The sequence below is a fragment of the Artibeus jamaicensis genome, unplaced genomic scaffold (assembly GCF_021234435.1).
Source record: "Artibeus jamaicensis isolate MK-2021 breed Jamaican fruit bat unplaced genomic scaffold, CSHL_Jam_final contig_477, whole genome shotgun sequence".
NCBI lineage: Eukaryota > Metazoa > Chordata > Mammalia > Chiroptera > Phyllostomidae > Artibeus > Artibeus jamaicensis.
The window spans coordinates 6,798,420-6,816,202 of NW_026521854.1; the positions used below are offsets into that span (position 1 = coordinate 6,798,420).

General features: G+C 52.1%; 1 protein-coding gene across 1 annotated transcript; it reads right to left on the bottom strand.

Annotated features, from left to right (window-relative positions):
• Positions 1 to 8,527: 8,527 nt before the first annotated feature.
• On the bottom strand, positions 8,528 to 13,671 carry TMEM59L (transmembrane protein 59 like). The gene is made up of 8 exons (XM_037142080.2): positions 13,419 to 13,671; positions 12,331 to 12,487; positions 12,147 to 12,250; positions 10,850 to 11,002; positions 10,128 to 10,230; positions 9,658 to 9,766; positions 9,446 to 9,563; positions 8,528 to 9,186 (listed from the first exon to the last, which is right to left on the bottom strand). Exons 1-8 carry the CDS (start codon positions 13,578 to 13,580, stop codon positions 9,058 to 9,060), a joined length of 1,035 nt encoding a protein of 344 aa, XP_036997975.2. The 5' UTR covers positions 13,581 to 13,671; the 3' UTR covers positions 8,528 to 9,057.
• Between the last annotated feature and the right edge of the window lie 4,112 nt (positions 13,672 to 17,783).

Below are 17,783 nucleotides of genomic sequence, written 5' to 3' on the forward strand. Positions count from 1 at the left end.
GGGATGTAACCCACATGACAGGGGAAATATCTTGAATAAGGGACAGTATTTAAGATTATTCTAGGACAAATTATGAAGCTCATTTGAGGGTGGTGGTATAGCAGAGGAAGGGCAGAAAGTACTCCTAGCCAGGAGATACTTTGTAGGTAGTGCCAACAGGAGATGCAACGGATGGGTGTTGGAGTGAGGCAGAGGGAGGCCAGGTTCTTGGCTGAGCTCCATTGCCTGCTATACCTGGGATGGGGTACCAGCAGATGGGGGACCAGGAGGGCCAAGGAAGATTACTGCAGACCTTCACCCAATAACAATGACCTATGGTCTGGCAGACCCCACAAGCAGAGACATGGCAGGCAAAGTCCTGAGGCCTAGCCACCATCTGGACAACAGCTGGTATGGCTCTCCCAGAGGCAGGGGCCTTGCCACCTGCTCCCCTGTTCTGAACCAGCTGTTTGACTCATGGCCCCAGGTTGGAGCTCAGAAACCTCCTTGTAACACCCAGGTGTTGCAGAAGAGGAAACTGAGGCTTGGAGCAGGGGTAAGGGATGCCTTGTTTCTTATATCCTCATGCCGGGCCTCCTCCACCTGTCTGCCCTTCACCATTGAGCGGCCTTAGAGTGAGCTGCAGATGCTCCTAGTGCCCACTTTTGCTTCTCTATAAACTAGACAGGTCAACATCTGATAAATACTATTATCACACTGAGTTCTGCATCCACTTCTTATGAGCCATGAGGTTTTGGACAGTTTACTCCAGCTCTTTATGCCTCAGTTTCTCCATCTTTAGAATGGCCCTGGGCAGAGGTCAATATAAAATAAACAATGCACTTGTGCTCAGGACAGCTCAGTTAGTAGCCCAGGGCAGCTAACGGCACTTCCCTCTCCCACACCCACCCTTTGCACTCCCACACTACTCGATTTTCCACCTAACTAACAAACTCCTTATTTGAGTTTTCCTTTTTTAAATTGAGATGTAATACCATAAAATTTACCACTTTGAAGTGTACAATTCAATGGCATACTGCATTCACAATGTCATGCAACCATCACTTACATGTAGTTCCAAAACATTTCCATCATCTTAAAAGGAGACCCTCTCCCCATTAGCACTCATTCTCCATCCCCACTCTCCCAGTACCTGGCAACCACTGATCTGCTTTGTGTCCCTATGAGTTTCCCTATTCTGAATATTTCATATAAATGGAATAACATATGTGTCCTACTGGGTCTGGCTTATTTTATTCAGAATAATATTTATGAGGTTATGATAATTTATCATCCACATTATAGTGTATATCAGTGCTTCACTCCTTTTTATAACTACTATTCCATTGTATGGATGGACCACATTTTGTTCATTCATTGATCCATTGATAGACATTTGGGTCGTTTCTTCCTTTTGGCTATTGTAAATAATGTGCTGTGAACATGCATGCACATGTATTTGTTAAGCACCTGATTTTAATCCTCTGCCAGTTTTACAGATGAGAAAACTGGGTCTTGGGGGTGGTAAATCAGCATTCAAGACTGTGGATATGATTTGATTCTGGCTTCTGCCAGACATGTGAGACCTTGGACCTGGGGGACCTCCAGGACCCCTGGCTTGGAGGAAGAGTCTCTGGAGGCCCTGGAGGCCCTGTGGCAGCACTCGGTCCACATCAGCCATTACATTATTCATAGTGATGGGGGTTGTCTCGTGGGGCTCCTCCCCTAGCCCAGAGCCCACTTTCCATTGGAAATCACTGGAAACTGCTTTGCCCACCTCCCATGAGGTCCTCCTGGGTATGGCTCACCTCTAGGCAGCAGTTTTGGCAATGACCCTCATTGCCTCCAGCACCCCAACTAAGGTGGGGGCCCTCAAGAGTTGCCTCTGTTGCAGCCTCCCATAGAGTCTACTCCCTAAGGACCCAGAGCCCAAAGCCCTTGCTGTGTGACTGCAGGACCCCCTCACCCTCTGCACTTGACTTTCTTCACCATCCAGAAAGAAATGCGAAACTGATGATTCTTTTCTCCAGGACAACTAGCAGCCTATTTTGGATATTTGAGTATTTGACTCAGAGCCTTTTTGGAGGAGGGGAGACTAATTCTTCCTGAGGGAATGATTGAGTTCATTCCCATTTCACAGATGTGGAAACAGATCTAGAGAACCTAAGAGTTCTTGCTTAGCCAAGAGTCACAATGATTCATTTATGCACCGCGTACTTACTTAATGTGCCAGATGCTGCCCAGGGCTCTGAGTCAGGAAGAAAACAGTCTCTGCCCTTAGGGGAATTGGCATTCCAGGGGGAGGTCAGATGGTAAGCAAGAAAAGGAGATGCATGCCAGTTCCTCCAAAAGTTCCTTATGGACCTGCCCTGTGATCCAGCCATTCCATTCTGAGGTATGTGCCTAAGACAGGTGAAAGCAGGGACTGCAAAGATCCTATTTCCAAATAAAGTCACATTCTGAGGTTCAAATAGACATAAAATAAGGAGTGTAGTGACCCCATTTAACCCACTACAGGTCTTTACCAACAGAAAAAAAAACATGTCTTCATCAAAGAGGTGAGCACAAATGGTCATAACAGCCCTAAACTTGAAACATCTAAGGGTTCACCAACAGGTTGATAGATAAACAAATGACATATTCACACAATGAATACTATGCAGCAAGGAAAAAACCAACCAGTGCTACATGCATCCCAGAGGTGGGTCATTCAGTGAAAGAAGCAGGCATGAAGAGGGCACACTGTGTGATTCCACTTACGGAAGTTCACAGACAGGCCATGCTAATCTATGTTGACAGGTTGGGACAGGGGCCACCTAGTGTGGATCAGCAGGGAGGGAAGTCATTAGCCCCAAAGAAGCATGGGGGCTGGAAGTGATAGAAATGTTCTATTCCTTGATTCTGGAACAACAGGGGGGGTTACATCTGTCAAAACTCATCGAGCACTTAAAATGATTGCATTATTGAAGTACATTTTGCCTCATTAAGGCTAATTTTTCAGTATTTTTTAATATTTTTAAATATTTTATTTATTTTTAGAGAGAGGAAGGGAAGGAAAAAAGCATTGATGTGTGAAAGAAACATTGATCAGTTGCCTTTTGCACACCCCCAACTGAGGACCTGGCCCACAACCCAGGCATGTCCCCTGACGAGGAATTGAACCAGCGACATTTGGGTTCGAAGGTTGGTGCACAGTCCACTGAGCCACCACAACAAGGGCTGATTTGTTTTGTTTTGTTTTGTTTTGTTTTGTTTTGTTTTGTTTTTAATAAAACAGGTCAGATGGGGCCAAGGTGACAGAGGTAAGACCTGGGGCTACCTCTGGGGGGTGACCCACTGGGAAGGAGCATGAAGGAGCCCCCAGGGACTAGAGTTACTCTGTACTTAGGTCACAGTAGTGTAAACACTCATGATTCTGTACAGTAAAAAATGAGTCCATGTTGCTGTTTGTAAATTACACCCCAATTAAAAAGAAAGACCCAGCCCTGGCTGGTATAGCTCAGTGGATTGAGCGTGGGCCTGTGAACCAGACAATCGTGGTTCGATTCCCAGTCAGGGCACATGCCTGGGTTGCAGGCCAGTTCCCAGCAGGGGATGCATGAAAGGCAACCATAGACTGATATTTCTCTCCCTCTCTCCTTCCCTTCCCCTCTGAAGATAAATAAATAATAAAATTAAAAAAAAAAAAAAGAAAAGGAAGACCCAAAGGCTCAGAGTAACTTGCCTAGGGCCCCACTGGGAGAATGTCAAAGCCATCCCACCCTAGAGCTCCCCACCACCTTGGACTCACTCATGCTATCCCCCTCCATTAGACCAACATACCCATTATGTGCCTGCTATGTGCCAGGTGCTGGGCTGTACTCATACCAGGCAAGACCCCTGCCCTCATGTCCCAGAATACTCTGGAATGTATATTCTAATGGGAAAGACAAACCTGAGACATATGAACTTATCAATGACCAAGACCTTTCCTAATGGTGATAGTTGCCATGAAGGCAACAGGCTAAGAGTGACCAAGTGAGGGGTGGGGGCTGCTTTAGCCATAAGTTAGGGACAGCCTCTTTGAGGAGCTGATATCCAGCTTTAATAAAAGCAGGGGACAGGATATTCTAGAATGTTCTGGGACATTCTGGAAGATTGTGAAAGGGCCTAGAATGTTGCAGAACATTTCAGGAGGCAGTAATGTGTAGGCCCCAGAAAGAGTCTGAGAGACAGAGATAAGAAACCCCATTGGGTGGGGTGACATGGGCAAGGCTTGGAGCAAGGAGGGAGAGTGTAGACAGAGATGTATTGAAAGCAGCCTCCTGGAGTGTGGGACACAGCTGCAACCGAGACTGCTCACGTGTCACATCTGGAAGGGGGAACATTTATTAAACCAATCATCACACAAGCAAAGAAGTAGTAACATAATTGTCAACATGATAGAAGCTTGAGTTCGGGCATAGTGACTTAGAGGGACCAGGCTCAGTCAGGAGAACAGGGAGGGACATTCAGGCTGAAGAGATGCCCAGGAAGAAAGCAGAGTCTTCCAGGCAGAGGGAATAGCCTATGTGGGGACCTTGTGGAGAGAAAATGCCAGAAGCCACATGGAGCCTGGTAGGACTGAATGTGAAGAGGGTGGTGGTCAGAGTCACATGGTGGCCAGACCCATGGAGGCCTCAGCTTCCCCACTGAGCTTATGCTTGGCTTTGAGCAGGGACCTGGGCAGCCTCTAGCTGGAGCCTAACCTACACCTCCCCCAACATACACAGAGAAGAGAAAGACAGGAGTCCCCATCCTTCCCTCTTAGCACTGAAGGAGTATCACAGGGACACCACACTTGCCTGCCTCCCTTCTTCAGCAGATTGCCTCCCACAGCCCAGAACTCAGGCCTGTTGCCAGGAAAACGAATAGCCAGTTGCCGTGGCAACCCTGAGCTGTGAGGACACATGGCCACTCCTGCCTACTCCCATGATGTCAGCCACCACCCACCATCCACCAGGTCTGCTTTGGGTGCAGGAGGAAGGCAGAGGGAGGATGGAGAGGGGTCAGCTTCCCAGATGCCTCACAGAACTGAGAGAGCAGAGAAGAAAACTGAGACTTAGAGAGCTGTGGTGAGTCAGGGATCCTCCACAAGGTCACTTCTGCTGGCCCCCACCTGTGAAAGGAGCCCCAGACGAAGGCAAAGGGCTCTCTCTCCTGTGACTCTAGAAAGGGCACAAAGGCCTTTGTGTGGCACTCGGGACCCTCTCCCAGTGAAGCCCTCAAAGGGGCAGGTGATATGAGCAAGGATTACTGTTCTTGGCACACACACATGAATGGACCTGGGACTCCCTCCCTTCTCCCAATATTCTATCCACTCCTCAAAACCCAAGTCAGCTGTCACCTCTTTCAGGAGGCCATCACTCCTGACCTTCTTGGAAGGGACTCCCTTTCCCTCTCCACACACCCACAGCACTCACAGTGTTTCTATCCTCACCACCTAGCATTATTCATTCCACATCTATGAGGCATTCACTGGCCCAGCACTGGGCTTTAAGAAGTAATACACTAGCCCTGACTGATATGGCTTAATGGGTTGGGCATCATCTCGCAAACCAAAAGATCACTGGTTTAATTTCCAGTCAGGGCATATGCATAGGTTGTGGGCCAAGTACTGGTTGGAGACATGCTTTGGAAAAAAAAAAAACAAAAACAGAAAGAAAGAAATAATGCACTAGACACACAGCAGCAAACAAACAAAACAGAGTCTTGAGAGAGAGGAGGGAGGGCAAAGAGACAGGGATCAGTCACAGCTTTTCGGTTCCAGGAAACTGAATGCAAACTGACATAACCAAAAAACCAAGGAGAATGTGGGCTTCAGGCACAGCTTGATCCAGGACTCCCAGTAATATAAGAGCAAAGTCTCTCTCCATCTATCTGGAAGTCTGTCACTTTGGTGACATATGACCTTTGGTAGCTCCAGACTTACATCCCCCCAGCTCAGCAATCCCAGTTAACAGGGATGTCTCTCTCCCAAGAAATCCCACCAATACCAAAGGAGGCTTGTGTCATGCTGCTAACCTTCACCTTAGTTACATAGGTTTGGCCAAAGCAAACTAGAGTTATGTTAGAAAGGAAGAAGAGGGTGACAGGTACCAAGTCCATAACAGCATTCCTAGTGGAAGGAGCAGCTGCTGAAGCAAAGGCCCAGAGGCTGGACCATTGATGTTACTACAGGAAGCAATAAGAATAGAACCCATTTTGTTGGTAGACCAAAAGGTGAGAGGGACAGAACGAGAGAGGGGGCTGCCAGGTTGGTGAGTACTGAGTCCATAAGATTCCCTGGCCAGGTTGGTTACCGTGTCATCCCAATATAACAAGATTGTGGGTTCAATCCTTGGTCAGAGCACATACAACAATCAACCTATTTGTCCTGACTGATGTAGTTCATGGATTGAGAACTGATCTGCAAACTGAAAGGTTGCCAGTTCAATTCCTGGTCAGGGCACATCCTAGGTTATAGGCCAGGTCTCCAGTTAGGGGTGTGCAAGAGGCAACTGATTGATGTTTCGCTATCTCTCTCCCTCTCTATCTCCCTCCCTACCTCTCTCTCTAAAAATAAATAAATAAAAATCTATTTAAAAAAAGAATCAACCAATGAAAGTATAAATATGTAGAACAACAAATCAGTGTTGTGCTCTCTCTCCCCCTTCCTCCCTCTAAAAGTCAATAAATTAAAAAAGAAAGCCCAAAAGAGGGAATTAGGTGGTGTTTGTCGGCAAGGGGAAGTCATGGAAGTCAGTGGGGGAGGGGCACGGCCAGACCCCATGTAGGGGATGGACTTAATAGGGTGAGGCTACTTCTGAGGTCTGAGAGGAAAATGAGGAGAAACCCAAATAAACATAATTACGGATCCCCTGCTCCATGCCCTGCCACCTATGAAACCCATGGAAGCTGCCTTCACAGAGCTTGTAAAATTAGGTTGCACCAGTGTTGAAACAAGTAATTACTAATTATTTAACAATTACTATAGTAAACACAGGGAGACTGATAGGGAGCTAAACGTGAATATAACAGGATAGTAGCCCAGTCTGGGATGGCTTGGATGTCTTTCTGCTGAGTGCTTTTTGTTAAGAACTTGGAAAGAGCTGGGCTGCAAGGGTATTCCTGGCAGAGGTAAATTCAAGAGCAAAGGCCTTGGGTAGATTCAAGAACACATGTGGCTGGAGCATTAACAATCGAGAGGCGATTAACCACCTCTCTAGAAGTGGTTAATGTTAATGGGGCCATATTGTGGGGGGTTATGTTGGTACATGTGGGTGTTTGAGCTCCTCATGGCAGCAGAAAACCCAGGAGGGAGGTGATATCTGAGACTAGATTTGCATAATACTGACAGCTCCCCAGCTGCTGCATGGAATTGGAGGGTGGCCGGAGGGGAAGCAGGAAGCCCAAAAAAGAGGTGGTAGCTTGGACTTCAGGTGGTTTCCATGGAAACAGAGAAGCATGTGGGCTAGAGGCCAAGTGGACTGGCTCTACTGATGGGATAAGGTGGGAGTGAGGCTAGGTAAGAGTCAAGGGGCTACCAGGTGTCTGGAGCTATCGAGATAAGGAGGCCAGGGGCAGGGCGTGGATATGGGGTAAAGGACCACCAGGAGCCCTCCAGCTGGGCTAAACAGTTCCAGTAGCCATTTCAATTGATAGCAGGGATGTTTGCACTACATTGTGGATGAGGCTAATTCTACCAATTTGCACACTTAAACACTGGCTAAATGGCAAATTTTATGTGAGATATATATTTTACCACTGCAAAAAAAAAAAAACAGAAAAAATCTTAAATGTATACCAACTCAAACTGAAGAAAAGGAAAAATATACTTCTTCAGTCACCTAGCCACACTGTAAGGGCTCCATAACACCATGTGTCTAGGGATGGTGCAGACAGAATGTTTCTGTCATCGCAGAAAGTTCTACTGGGCAGGGCTGGCCTGTCTCCACTTCTCATCTCTGTCCAGGTCTCATTTCCTGGCAACGTTCCTAAGGGAGGCCCTGAAACTACAAGCCAGGCTCAGAATGACACCTGGGGACCTAAAGTGCCTTCATGTTGAATCCTGATGCTCATGTCATCAGGCAGGATCCTGGCAGCAGCAAGAACCACTGAGAATAGATGATTCAGGAGCGTCGTTATGAAGGGGCCCTTTGCAAAGGTGTGCTCAAGGTTGGGTAACTGATATGGGTAGTGCAGTGTGCAGAACAAGCAACAGGGGGAACTGTCCATGCCCAGGCTGAAGGCTCACTTGGTAGAGCTGTGGTCTTTGGTTGGGGAATATAGGAAGTGACATATGGAGAGAAACACATCTTCTCTCACTCTTCCTTCTTCCCATATCTTGCTGGTCCTGTCACCACTCCCTCCCACCACTACAACTGACTCTAGCTGGAAGGCCAAGGACACAAGTGGATTAACCTCTAGGGGCACATGAGCCACGGGGAGTTCCCAGGGCTTCCCCCATCTCAGAAAGGCCTGGTCAGCAAAGGTCATGGCCATGCTCAGACCACTTTTCCAAGGGCCAATGGAAAAACAAACAAGCAGGCTTGGTCCAAGACACCTTTTATGTACATGGTTTATTCCTCCCAACCCCCATGCTGCAATTCCAGCCTTAACCGCCCACCCTCACACCATGGAGCTGCTCACAGCCTCCTTCCCAGAGGGCCTCCTCCCACCGAGGCTGGATCTCTGGAGGTGAGGTGGGGAGAAAGTAGGGAGCCCTAGTACAAGGTGGTTCGTTCCCCAGAGGCCTCAGAAATGTCCTCCATCCTGAATAGAGACAGGGAAGGAAGAGGGTGGCACAGAACTTGGGTTTAAATACTCATGAAGCTACACAATAGAAGACAAAAAGTAGCACACTCCAGGGAAAAGAGGCCTGGGTAGGAACAAAGGCCAGATCCCTCCCCCCAGTGGAGCATGGTGACCCCAGGACCCAGAGGGGTGAGGAACAGGACCAGGGAGAGAGGATTTGGAGGTACAGGAGTCCAAAGACGGTCCCACCCTGGCCTGGACCCCTGGGTATAGGACAGTGAGGATGGAGGAGCTCCTGCCCCTGGCAGTGCTCAGGCCAAAGACCTACAGCTTGGTCAGGTCCAGCTTCAGTTTGTAGGGTGGGGGACTGTCCCCAAAGTCATTCGATGGGGTAGGGTACAGGGGCCAGTCTGGCTCTACCATGAAGCCCTTGTGTTGCTCCAGGGTCAGGGGCTGCAAAGGAAGAGGGAGGGCAGGCTACTCAGCCCCTACCCTGCAAGAGTCCTTCCCACCCCTGATCTCAGGTCACCCTGACTAAAGGTGGGGGCATTCTTCCCCCCATTTCACAAAGGAGTGAAGAAACTTACCCAATGTCAAACAGCAAGTTAGGGGGGCCCGACTCCATGGAGAGAGGGAATAGACTCATCCAGAACTAGGGAGCAGCTCTCCCCAACCCACCCCTCCTCCAGAATCACCCACTGGCCCCACCCACCTGGTACTTGAGGTGCTGGCCAGGAGCAGTCACCAAAGTGGAACAGCTGAGCCACAGCATTACCAGCACAGAGAGGAAGAGGCAGCAGGCCAGAATCCAGCGAGGAAGCCCAGAGCGCCTGCCCAACATGGCATATACTCTCAGTGACCCCAGTAGGGTCTGGGAATACTCCCCTCCTACCCTAACACCACTCCCAGGATCCTGCCACCCACCGGGACATGCAACTGAGGAAGTCATTGTCCTGCAGCTCATCAGACTCCACCTTGGCCTTGCTACTGGTCTTGACTCGGATCTTGGCCTTCCTCACCTTGTCCAAGGAGCCTAAAGGGTCAGAGAGACAGGTTGTTCCTCAGTGGCCCCAGTCCTTCCCCTTGAGGCTGCAGCAGCCATAGAGAGGAGAAAGGAGGCCAGGACCTGGCGTAATGGGCCAGATCATTCCAATCTATTCCAATCTGGAATAGATCGGAATCCTGGGAGATGGACCATGAAACCCTAGGAAACAGACCAGGGAACCCTGGGAGATAAGCCACAGAAACCTGGAAAATGCACCAAGGAACCGTGAGAGACAGACTACAGAACTCCAGGAGTTGAGACAGAAATCTCAGTCCTAGAGGGTTCATTTGCCAGGAGGATTCCTTATAAATGCCCCTGAAAGGGACACTGGTCTAGGCTCAGATCTTACCTACATGCACCTCCAAGGCCTCAGTATGGGATCCCCGCCAGGTCACCTCCACTCGCTGAAGATGGGCCCCCTCATGCCCTAGGTTCTCTACCACGGGCTGGGTCTGGACCAAGAATAAGACAGCACAGAGAAGGCCTTTAGAAAGGCACCACCTTGGTTCTGGGAAGCGCCTCTCTCTGTCTCTATTGGCTCCATCGCCCCATGCTCAGCTGGCACTTAGTTCTACTGGGTGCAGGAAGTACAGTCTTCCATGGGGCTGTGATGTCAGGGATGCTGTTCCCTGCTACTGTTCCCAGCCCTTCAGTGTGTCTTGACCCCAGCCTCCAGCTCCTGAAGAAAGTGATCCAGGCCAAGCCAATAGAATCATAGGGATTGGCTGAGAGGTGGTCACATGACCACCCAGGTCAGGGCCAATCATTGTAAATTCCTGCTTAGTTAAAACTCCAGAGAAGTAATTTAGAGCCTTAGGCATTCACCCTGCTATGAGGAGTAAAATGCTTGCCTAGAAATAAAGCTACCACAGAGGAAAGCAGAATCAAGTAGTAAAATGAGACACTGAACCCTTGGATCCAGCTGTGCCTGAGGCTTGATTGATTCAGTGCCACCAGATTGACTGATCACCTATATATTTTGCATTTCATGAGCCCAGAATGATTGTATCCTGCCTTCTTACCCTGACCACCCACCAACCACTCTGGTTTGGTCCCTGACAGACTCCTCACCTGGAACACCACCACCTTCCCATTGTCAGTCTGCAGGTAATATGTCCAGGTGGAAGAGACGAAGCCCTGGGCTGAGTTGACAAGGTCATTGCAGAGGGTGGAAAACAAGTCCAGGAACGAAAGAGCCTTGCTTGGAGCTTCCAGAGCATTTCTCTGCCAATGGGAAGCCCAAGGCATGGAATGTGATTGAGGCAGGGCATTGACCAATTGGAAGAGAGCTGAGTGAGTCCACAGTGATTGGACTTCACCAAGTGGTTTGGGGGAACAGGGCTTCATAGGAGAAACACAGAGCACTACTGTATTTGGCTGGCTGGGTGCCCTCGGGGAAAAGGATTGCCCTCTCTGAGCTCTAGAATGGGGTGGCTACAAGATTTCAGCTAGACGATGACACAGCACCAGTGCCCAATATATAATAGCTGCTATTCAAACTTTTGCCATCATCATTATTTTTCTTTTGATGGTATCAAGAATAAGAAGGAATAATAGTGCTCTGTGCTTTTATGAACAGTGAAAGGCTAGAGCAGGTGGAGGAAAATGAAGAGAGGTGGGAAAGGGCTTTGTGTGGAGCCCCAGCCCATGGGTCTCTGGTTACGATTAATTATTTCCTGTGCCTCAGTTTCCTCTGATGCCACCCATGACTATGAGTAAGCAGTTATTATTTCTCCCCAGGGCAGTGAGGGAGGGGGGACTCTGTGTGTGTGTGTGTGTGTGTGTGTGTGTGTGTGTGTGTGTGTGTGTGTGTGTGCTTGGAAGGTTGCTGCCCCCTGAACCTCAGTTCAGAGCTCTCCAGATGCCTGGCCACCTGTTCAACATGAGAAAAGTGCTTAACCAGCATGTGGCATGCAGTAGATACTAAATAAAGTAAGCTCTGGTGGCACTGAAGATGAGCTAGTTGAGGGATGGTTATAAGCCCTGGTGGCACTGGCTTTAGATGCCACCATCTGCACAGTTTTGTGTGACCTTGGTCTTCTTGGGTATGACACTGTCCCTAGTGCCTCTGGGCAGCACGAGGAATTTGGGACAGGCTAAAGTCAGGCCTGGACCAGGAAAAATACTTGATAAATGGTGGCTGTTTTCTGTTATTTAATTCCTGCAAGGTGGGGGGGGGAGATGGTGAGAGGGTACTTTCTATGTCACAGAATGACAACTGAGGCTTAAGGCTTGAGATGTGACATGCTTGATTGAGGATACCCAGTAGGCACAGAATGGATCAGAGAGCCTGGGAGACTCTGGACACGAGTGCGAATTTGCAGGGGTGGGGGTATAAGCCCAGAAAGGCAGGTGGGAGGGTGCCCACCTTCTGCTTGGACTCCAGTTCAGGCTCCAGCTCAGGGTTCTGGCTCCAGCAGCCCTCCCTGCAGGCCTGCTGCTCCACCTCCTTCACATAGGCCTCCATACAGGCTGCAGGGGCAGAAGAGGGTGATGGGGGTAGGCTTCCCAGGCCACCTGTCCCCACCCTGGCCCACCCAGCCAGCCCTCACCTGCTTCACACTCAGCTTGTGTGGCATTGGGTTTGGAGCTCCTGGCTACGAACCGGCAGATGGAGAAGAGGCGGCAGCCTCGCTCACAAGCACTGGTGAAGACAGCTCTGTCATATTCATTCTGGGACTTGGAGGTGTCTTTCTGCTCCAGCTCCTCCTGGGAGTGGGGTACAGGGCTCAGGCCAGAGGGAGAGGGGAGGAGCTGGGTGCTGGAAGCACCCAGGGGAAGAGGTAGAAGATTTGGTTCCCCTTCCTCAAATCTAGGGACATTAGGATGATGCTAAGAATATAAATAGTGGGGCTCTTAGCTCTGAGGAGAAGAGAGGGGGAGGGGGAAGGAAGATGGACAATGGAGAATGCTGGTTTCAGCAAAGGTTAGAAAACTGGGGAAGATGGAGGAAAATTGGCCCCCCCAAAGGCTCCAGGGAAGAGGGGGGAGATTGAGGTGGATTCCCAGGACCTGAGAAAGGGGGAGGGGGCTCAGGGGAGGTTTCATCACCCTAGAGGTCTGGGGAAATCGGGAAGGAGCTTGGTGGGGACATAAGAGTACAAGTAGGGGCTGGTAACTCTGAGTAGGTGTAGGCAGGAATATGTGAGTGTATGAAAGCTGCTTGGGTGGGCAAGAAGGGGAGTGTCTGGCCTGAAGGAGGTGAGGGTTGGGCAAGCCAGGGTCCTTGCGCAGCAGAGTGTAACTGAGAGTCCGCCAGGTGGCATTAGGATCCTCAGTCCTCGCCTTACCCCAACCCCGCTTGGAAGGACACCCCCCTGCCCCGCAACCCCGCATTCATCCGAGGGACCCGAATCCCAGTCCCCTCCCCCATCGCAGGGCCTTCCCAGTCCTTTCCCCAAGGCAGAAACAGCCGCATCACATTGGGGAACCTGGGTGCCTGCGCTTGCCCCCTTTCAAAGGACCTCAGCCCTTCCCCCACCAAACGAACCCAACCTCATAAGAGAGATACCCCCCCCATTTCCGACCCCTTCCCCCTCCTAGGGACCAGTCTCCTGCTCCCAACCGAGGGACCTGAATCCCCAACCCCTCCCCCATCAGGAGATCGCCGGTCTTCGGGCTGGCGCTGCAAGCGCGTCACCTGCGAAGGCTGCGAAATAGGGTAGCGATCGCGGCACCGCAGCTGGCAGCTCTGCGTGTCCCCGAGCTGTGGGGCGAAGGGGTCGCGGGCAGGAGGCGCGAGCGTGGCGGGTGGAGGCTGCAGCAACAGTAGCAGGAGAGGCAGCAGCGCCACCAGAGCCATGGCTGAGCCAGGCGCGAGGGGCGCGGGACGCCGGCTCCCGCAGGCGCGGAGGATGCGGCGGCTGTGGGGACCGGGTCGTTGACGTCACCCGAGCGAGGCAGCCTGGGAAGGGAGGGCGGAGGATGCGGAGAACGGGCGGGGCAGCGGCTCTGCTGCACCTCAGGGGTGCGGGCAGGTGTACTTCAGCCCCTGACGTCTGGCCTGTCTCGGGGGTTCCCTGACACCTCCCTCCTATTCACTGAGGAGAGGCTCTCAGACGGAGCTAAGAGCAAAAGCAAACAAATCGGGTTATAGGGTAGAGGGGTTTATTCGCCAGGTATCATGGAGGACCAAGCCAGGCAACCGAGGCAGAACGAACTGCGAGAACCCCGAAGCAGGGAGGACCTTGTTAGGAGAGGAGGGAGGTGGGGCTGGAGCCCAGTCGGAGAGTAGAGGTGTAGGGTAGTGAGGGTCCCAGGGCTAGGTCAGCCAAGGCCTTGGGAGGGTCCTTGGCATTATCTCCTTTGGTACCCAAGTCAGGGAGGTGGTAACTTGTGCGAAGTTTGCCTCCTTAGGGAAGCCTCCTCAGCTCCTTCAGGGCTCCCTCAGCCTCGCCTTTCTGTGGCCCAGACCTGATCCACATCTGGTGGATCTGACCCCTGCTCCCCCATACTGGGGGTCATTCGGGCTCCAGCCAAGTGGGATGGGGTACAGATCTGCAGATAGGCATACGGAGGTGCTGCTAAAATTTCTAATTCTCTTGGGAAATCTTGGGACAAACGGACATTTCTGGTTTCCATAAAAGACTCACTCCAAGTGACACATTGTAGCTCCATGAATCTAGTGTTATAAGGTCAGCCTAGCTGACTCTTCCTCATGCATGGAAGTGGGGGCGCCCCTCTAAACCTGGGTCTTCTGCAAAGATGACCGCTTCTCGCCCGGGTGTCCTCACAGGTGCCTGTCAAGGCCGAGCGTGTGCCTGCGCGTCTTCTACGCCCCGCCCCCGCAGACGGTGTGGCAGCCACGCGGGGTCTACGGGTCAGAGGCCGCCGCAGGTTCCGGCCCAGGAGGAAGGAACCGGGTAGATGGGGGTTGGAATGGCGTACGCTTTCTCCCGGGTCGGCCGCCGCGCTTTCATCTCCGCGGCCTCCGCCGGCCCCACGTGGCTTAATCAGGCGCGGCTGTGCCTGGTGAACCCCGAACATCTGGATCCTGGCGCGCCCCTCCCCTTCCCCTCCCGGGCCTGGCCGCCGCGACCCTGCGGCGGGGGGCTTCGGAGCCCCGATTTGCGCGAGTGTGGGGAAACCCCTTGTCTAACCCACTGCGCGTCAGTCCTGGGCCTCGAGAAACACACCCGATTCCACTGGTGGGAAATCTAGGCCCCAGGACCCCTAGGCAGTTGGTATTCAAGCCAGTTGCAGAGCCCCGTACGCTTAAGCCTCCCACAGTGACCGTCCTCCATTCATCTCAAAACACTTCCCAAGCGTTTTTCTTCTAACAACCCTGTAAGGAAGTATTGATAACATTTCCTAATTTACAGATGAGGAAACTGAGGCTTAGGGTGGCCAAGAGTGCCGGTCCAGGTGAGGCACGTCGAATACAAGAGGTGTCGCTTAGAGCGTAATAGGAAGTAAGGACACCCCGAGTCCTTCTGCGGGGGTGGGGCGGGAAACTGAGGCAGGAGGGGTTGGACCACTGGCCTAGGTCTCCGGAGAGGAATGAAAAGGTTTGATTGCAACCCTCCCCCTTTCTGCTCCACGAAGTCACTGGGGGTGGGAGCGGAAGGAGGACTTGACCTGGGCCCCCCAGGTGAGCCCCCTCGCCCCTCCTGCAGTTCCCGAGGGAGCAGATCCAGGTGAGGGGCGGGAGGGCCGGCGGGCGGCCAGGGTCGGATTTCAGGAAATCCGCCGACATTCCTTCGGGGCTTAAGAGGGAAAGTTGACTCGGCGCCGCCCCTCGTCCCCCCCCCCACTTCCTACCCCCCCGGGGCGGCCTGGCGGGGGCGGCTGGCTGGGGGCTCTGCGGCCAGCCTGGGTGTGAATCAGCGGCGGCCCAGCGTCCGGGAAGCAGCGGTCGAGGTCAGAGCAGGCATCGGACAAGCGCCCTTTGTCCCTTACTGCCCTCACCAGGACCCTGCTGACCCCCACCCCCAAGTCGGGTACAGGCTGGGGAGAAGGCACAGGCTCTTGGCGCCTGAGATGGTTAATAATAGGCAGGGAGGGGAAGGGGGGGCACAATGTCTCCCTTCCTCAACTGCCAACTCCCCAGATATCTGAGGTTCTCCACAGAGTACTAGAGGAGAAAGGAACCCAGGCCTTCGTGGCTCAGAGCACTGGCCCTGACTTGGGTCTGGGCAGCCCTGGGACTCCCACCCCAGTGCCTGTAACCCAAGCATCCCAGCTCAGTTCGGCTTGCTCAGCCTCCTGGGTGAAAATGATAAAGCCCCACCGTCTTGTGCACACAGGTCCTGAATCTGATTCTGCTGCCATAACCCCCCTGTCCACCTTACTGTCACCACTTCCTGAGAGCACTGACCTGAAACACAAGGTGTGGGGAGGTGTCTCTTGGGAGAGGCAACTGTGTGCCCTCCTCATTCCCACTGGCTCTGGGTCCCAAAGGAACCCTAAAGGTGCTGTAATCACAGCCTCCTCTCAGTGGTGCCTCGGGGCCTTGGAATGACGCAGGGAGCTGGGGCTGGAGGGTCTCCCTCAACCTAATCTTTAGGTGCAGAGGTTGAAAGACTAAGGAGCAGGCCCTCCCCAGCCCAAGTGGGGCCTTCCCTCCATCTGCCCTCTCAGTGCATTCCCAGCCACCTTCAAGGACTTGGGTCAATATTTGCTGGAAGTTCCATCAATGCTGGTTCCTCTTCCTGTGCAAAGAGGTGGTGCAACTGGGGAAGAAGGGGTTAAGCCACAGGGGCACCAAGGGTAAGAAGGGTGCACCCAGAGGTCAAATCTTTCCTTAAAGTCAAAGGTATAGGGGTCAAGGTCACCCAGAGAGCAGAGGGCACGCTCCAGGACAGGGCTGGACAAGACTGGAAATTCAAAGGATCCACACCCTTCTATAGATAAGGATGGGCAGGGGGGAGGCTAATACTGGCTTGGATCACACAGCACGTTAGGGGCATAGACCTAGCTGGGACCCCAGACAGCATGATTCACTGGGACTGAGTTTTCTTGCTGCTTGGAGGGACTGAGAATTCTATGTCCTTTCATTTTGCAAATGTTCACTGAGCTCTTCTTCTACGCTGGGCCCAACGTGGGATCCTAATGGCTCTCAGGGTGCTCACAGTCTAAAGGGAATGTCACCAGAGAAAGCCAGCATTTGAAGAACTGTGTTCCATTTAAAAGAGGGAAAGGGATAGAGAGTGCTTGGGAAGGGTGGGAGGTCCTTTTAAAAGGTAACATTTGACCTGTGACCTGATGGAAGAGAAAGCACTAACTGGGGGGAGATTTGGGGGAACTGCATCCCTGCAAAAGGAACAGCAAAAGTACAAAATCCCTGCCTGATGTGTTTGGGGGAGCGGGGCTGCACTGGCTGGAGCGAGTGAGGGAGAGGAAGGGGAAGAGGAGGGGAGGAGTGTGGCAGGGTAGAGGAGACTTGCTTCACTTCTTTTAAAAGCTCCCTTTGCCTACTATGCAGATGGGGGCAGGAAGGTTACAGGGAATTATAGCAGGAGGCTGGGTAGCACCCCAGAGGGAGATGGTGGGGCCTGGACCCATATGGGGTAGGGAGAAGGGGGTCAGAACTTCAGGATGGGGATGTATTTTGGAATCACAGCCAACAGGATTTGCTGATGGATGGGACGTGGGGGATGCACAAAGGAGAGAGTTGTCACGCACGCCTCCAGGTCTCTGGCCTGAGCACCTGGGTGGATGGGAGAGCCTTTTTCCAAATCCGAGGAATGACTGGGGGAGGAGCAGAAATTGGAGGGAAATATCAAGATTTTGCTTCAGAAACTAGAAGTCCTCCAAGGAGGGAGTCAGACGTTGAAGGGGGAGGTAGGGTGGCATATATCCTGGACACAAGTCCATCCAAGAACTGCCACCTCCACCTCAGCCTCTGGACCACCCACCTAGCAGAATTATGGCCCCATTTTTCAGAGGTGACAAACTGAGACCTGGGGACCACCCCTGCCCCCCAAACACACGCCCCCAGTGCTCAGTGCTATGCTAAGCGCTTTTAGATTGTGGGGCACTCTGCTGCATTGCATTTCCCCACAGA

Excerpts from the sequence above, each read along its gene's own strand:
- TMEM59L (XM_037142080.2), bottom strand. The coding sequence starts at position 13,580 with ATGGCTCTGGTGGCGCTGCTGCCTCTCCTGCTACTGTTGCTGCAGCCT. Across the intron at positions 10,231-10,849 it reads GGAAGGTGGTGGTGTTCCAG|ACCCAGCCCGTGGTAGAGAA; the intron begins GTGAGGAGTCTG and ends TTCTTGGTCCAG. Across the intron at positions 9,564-9,657 it reads TTCCTCAGTTGCATGTCCCG|GCGCTCTGGGCTTCCTCGCT; the intron begins GTGGGTGGCAGG and ends CATGTTGGGCAG.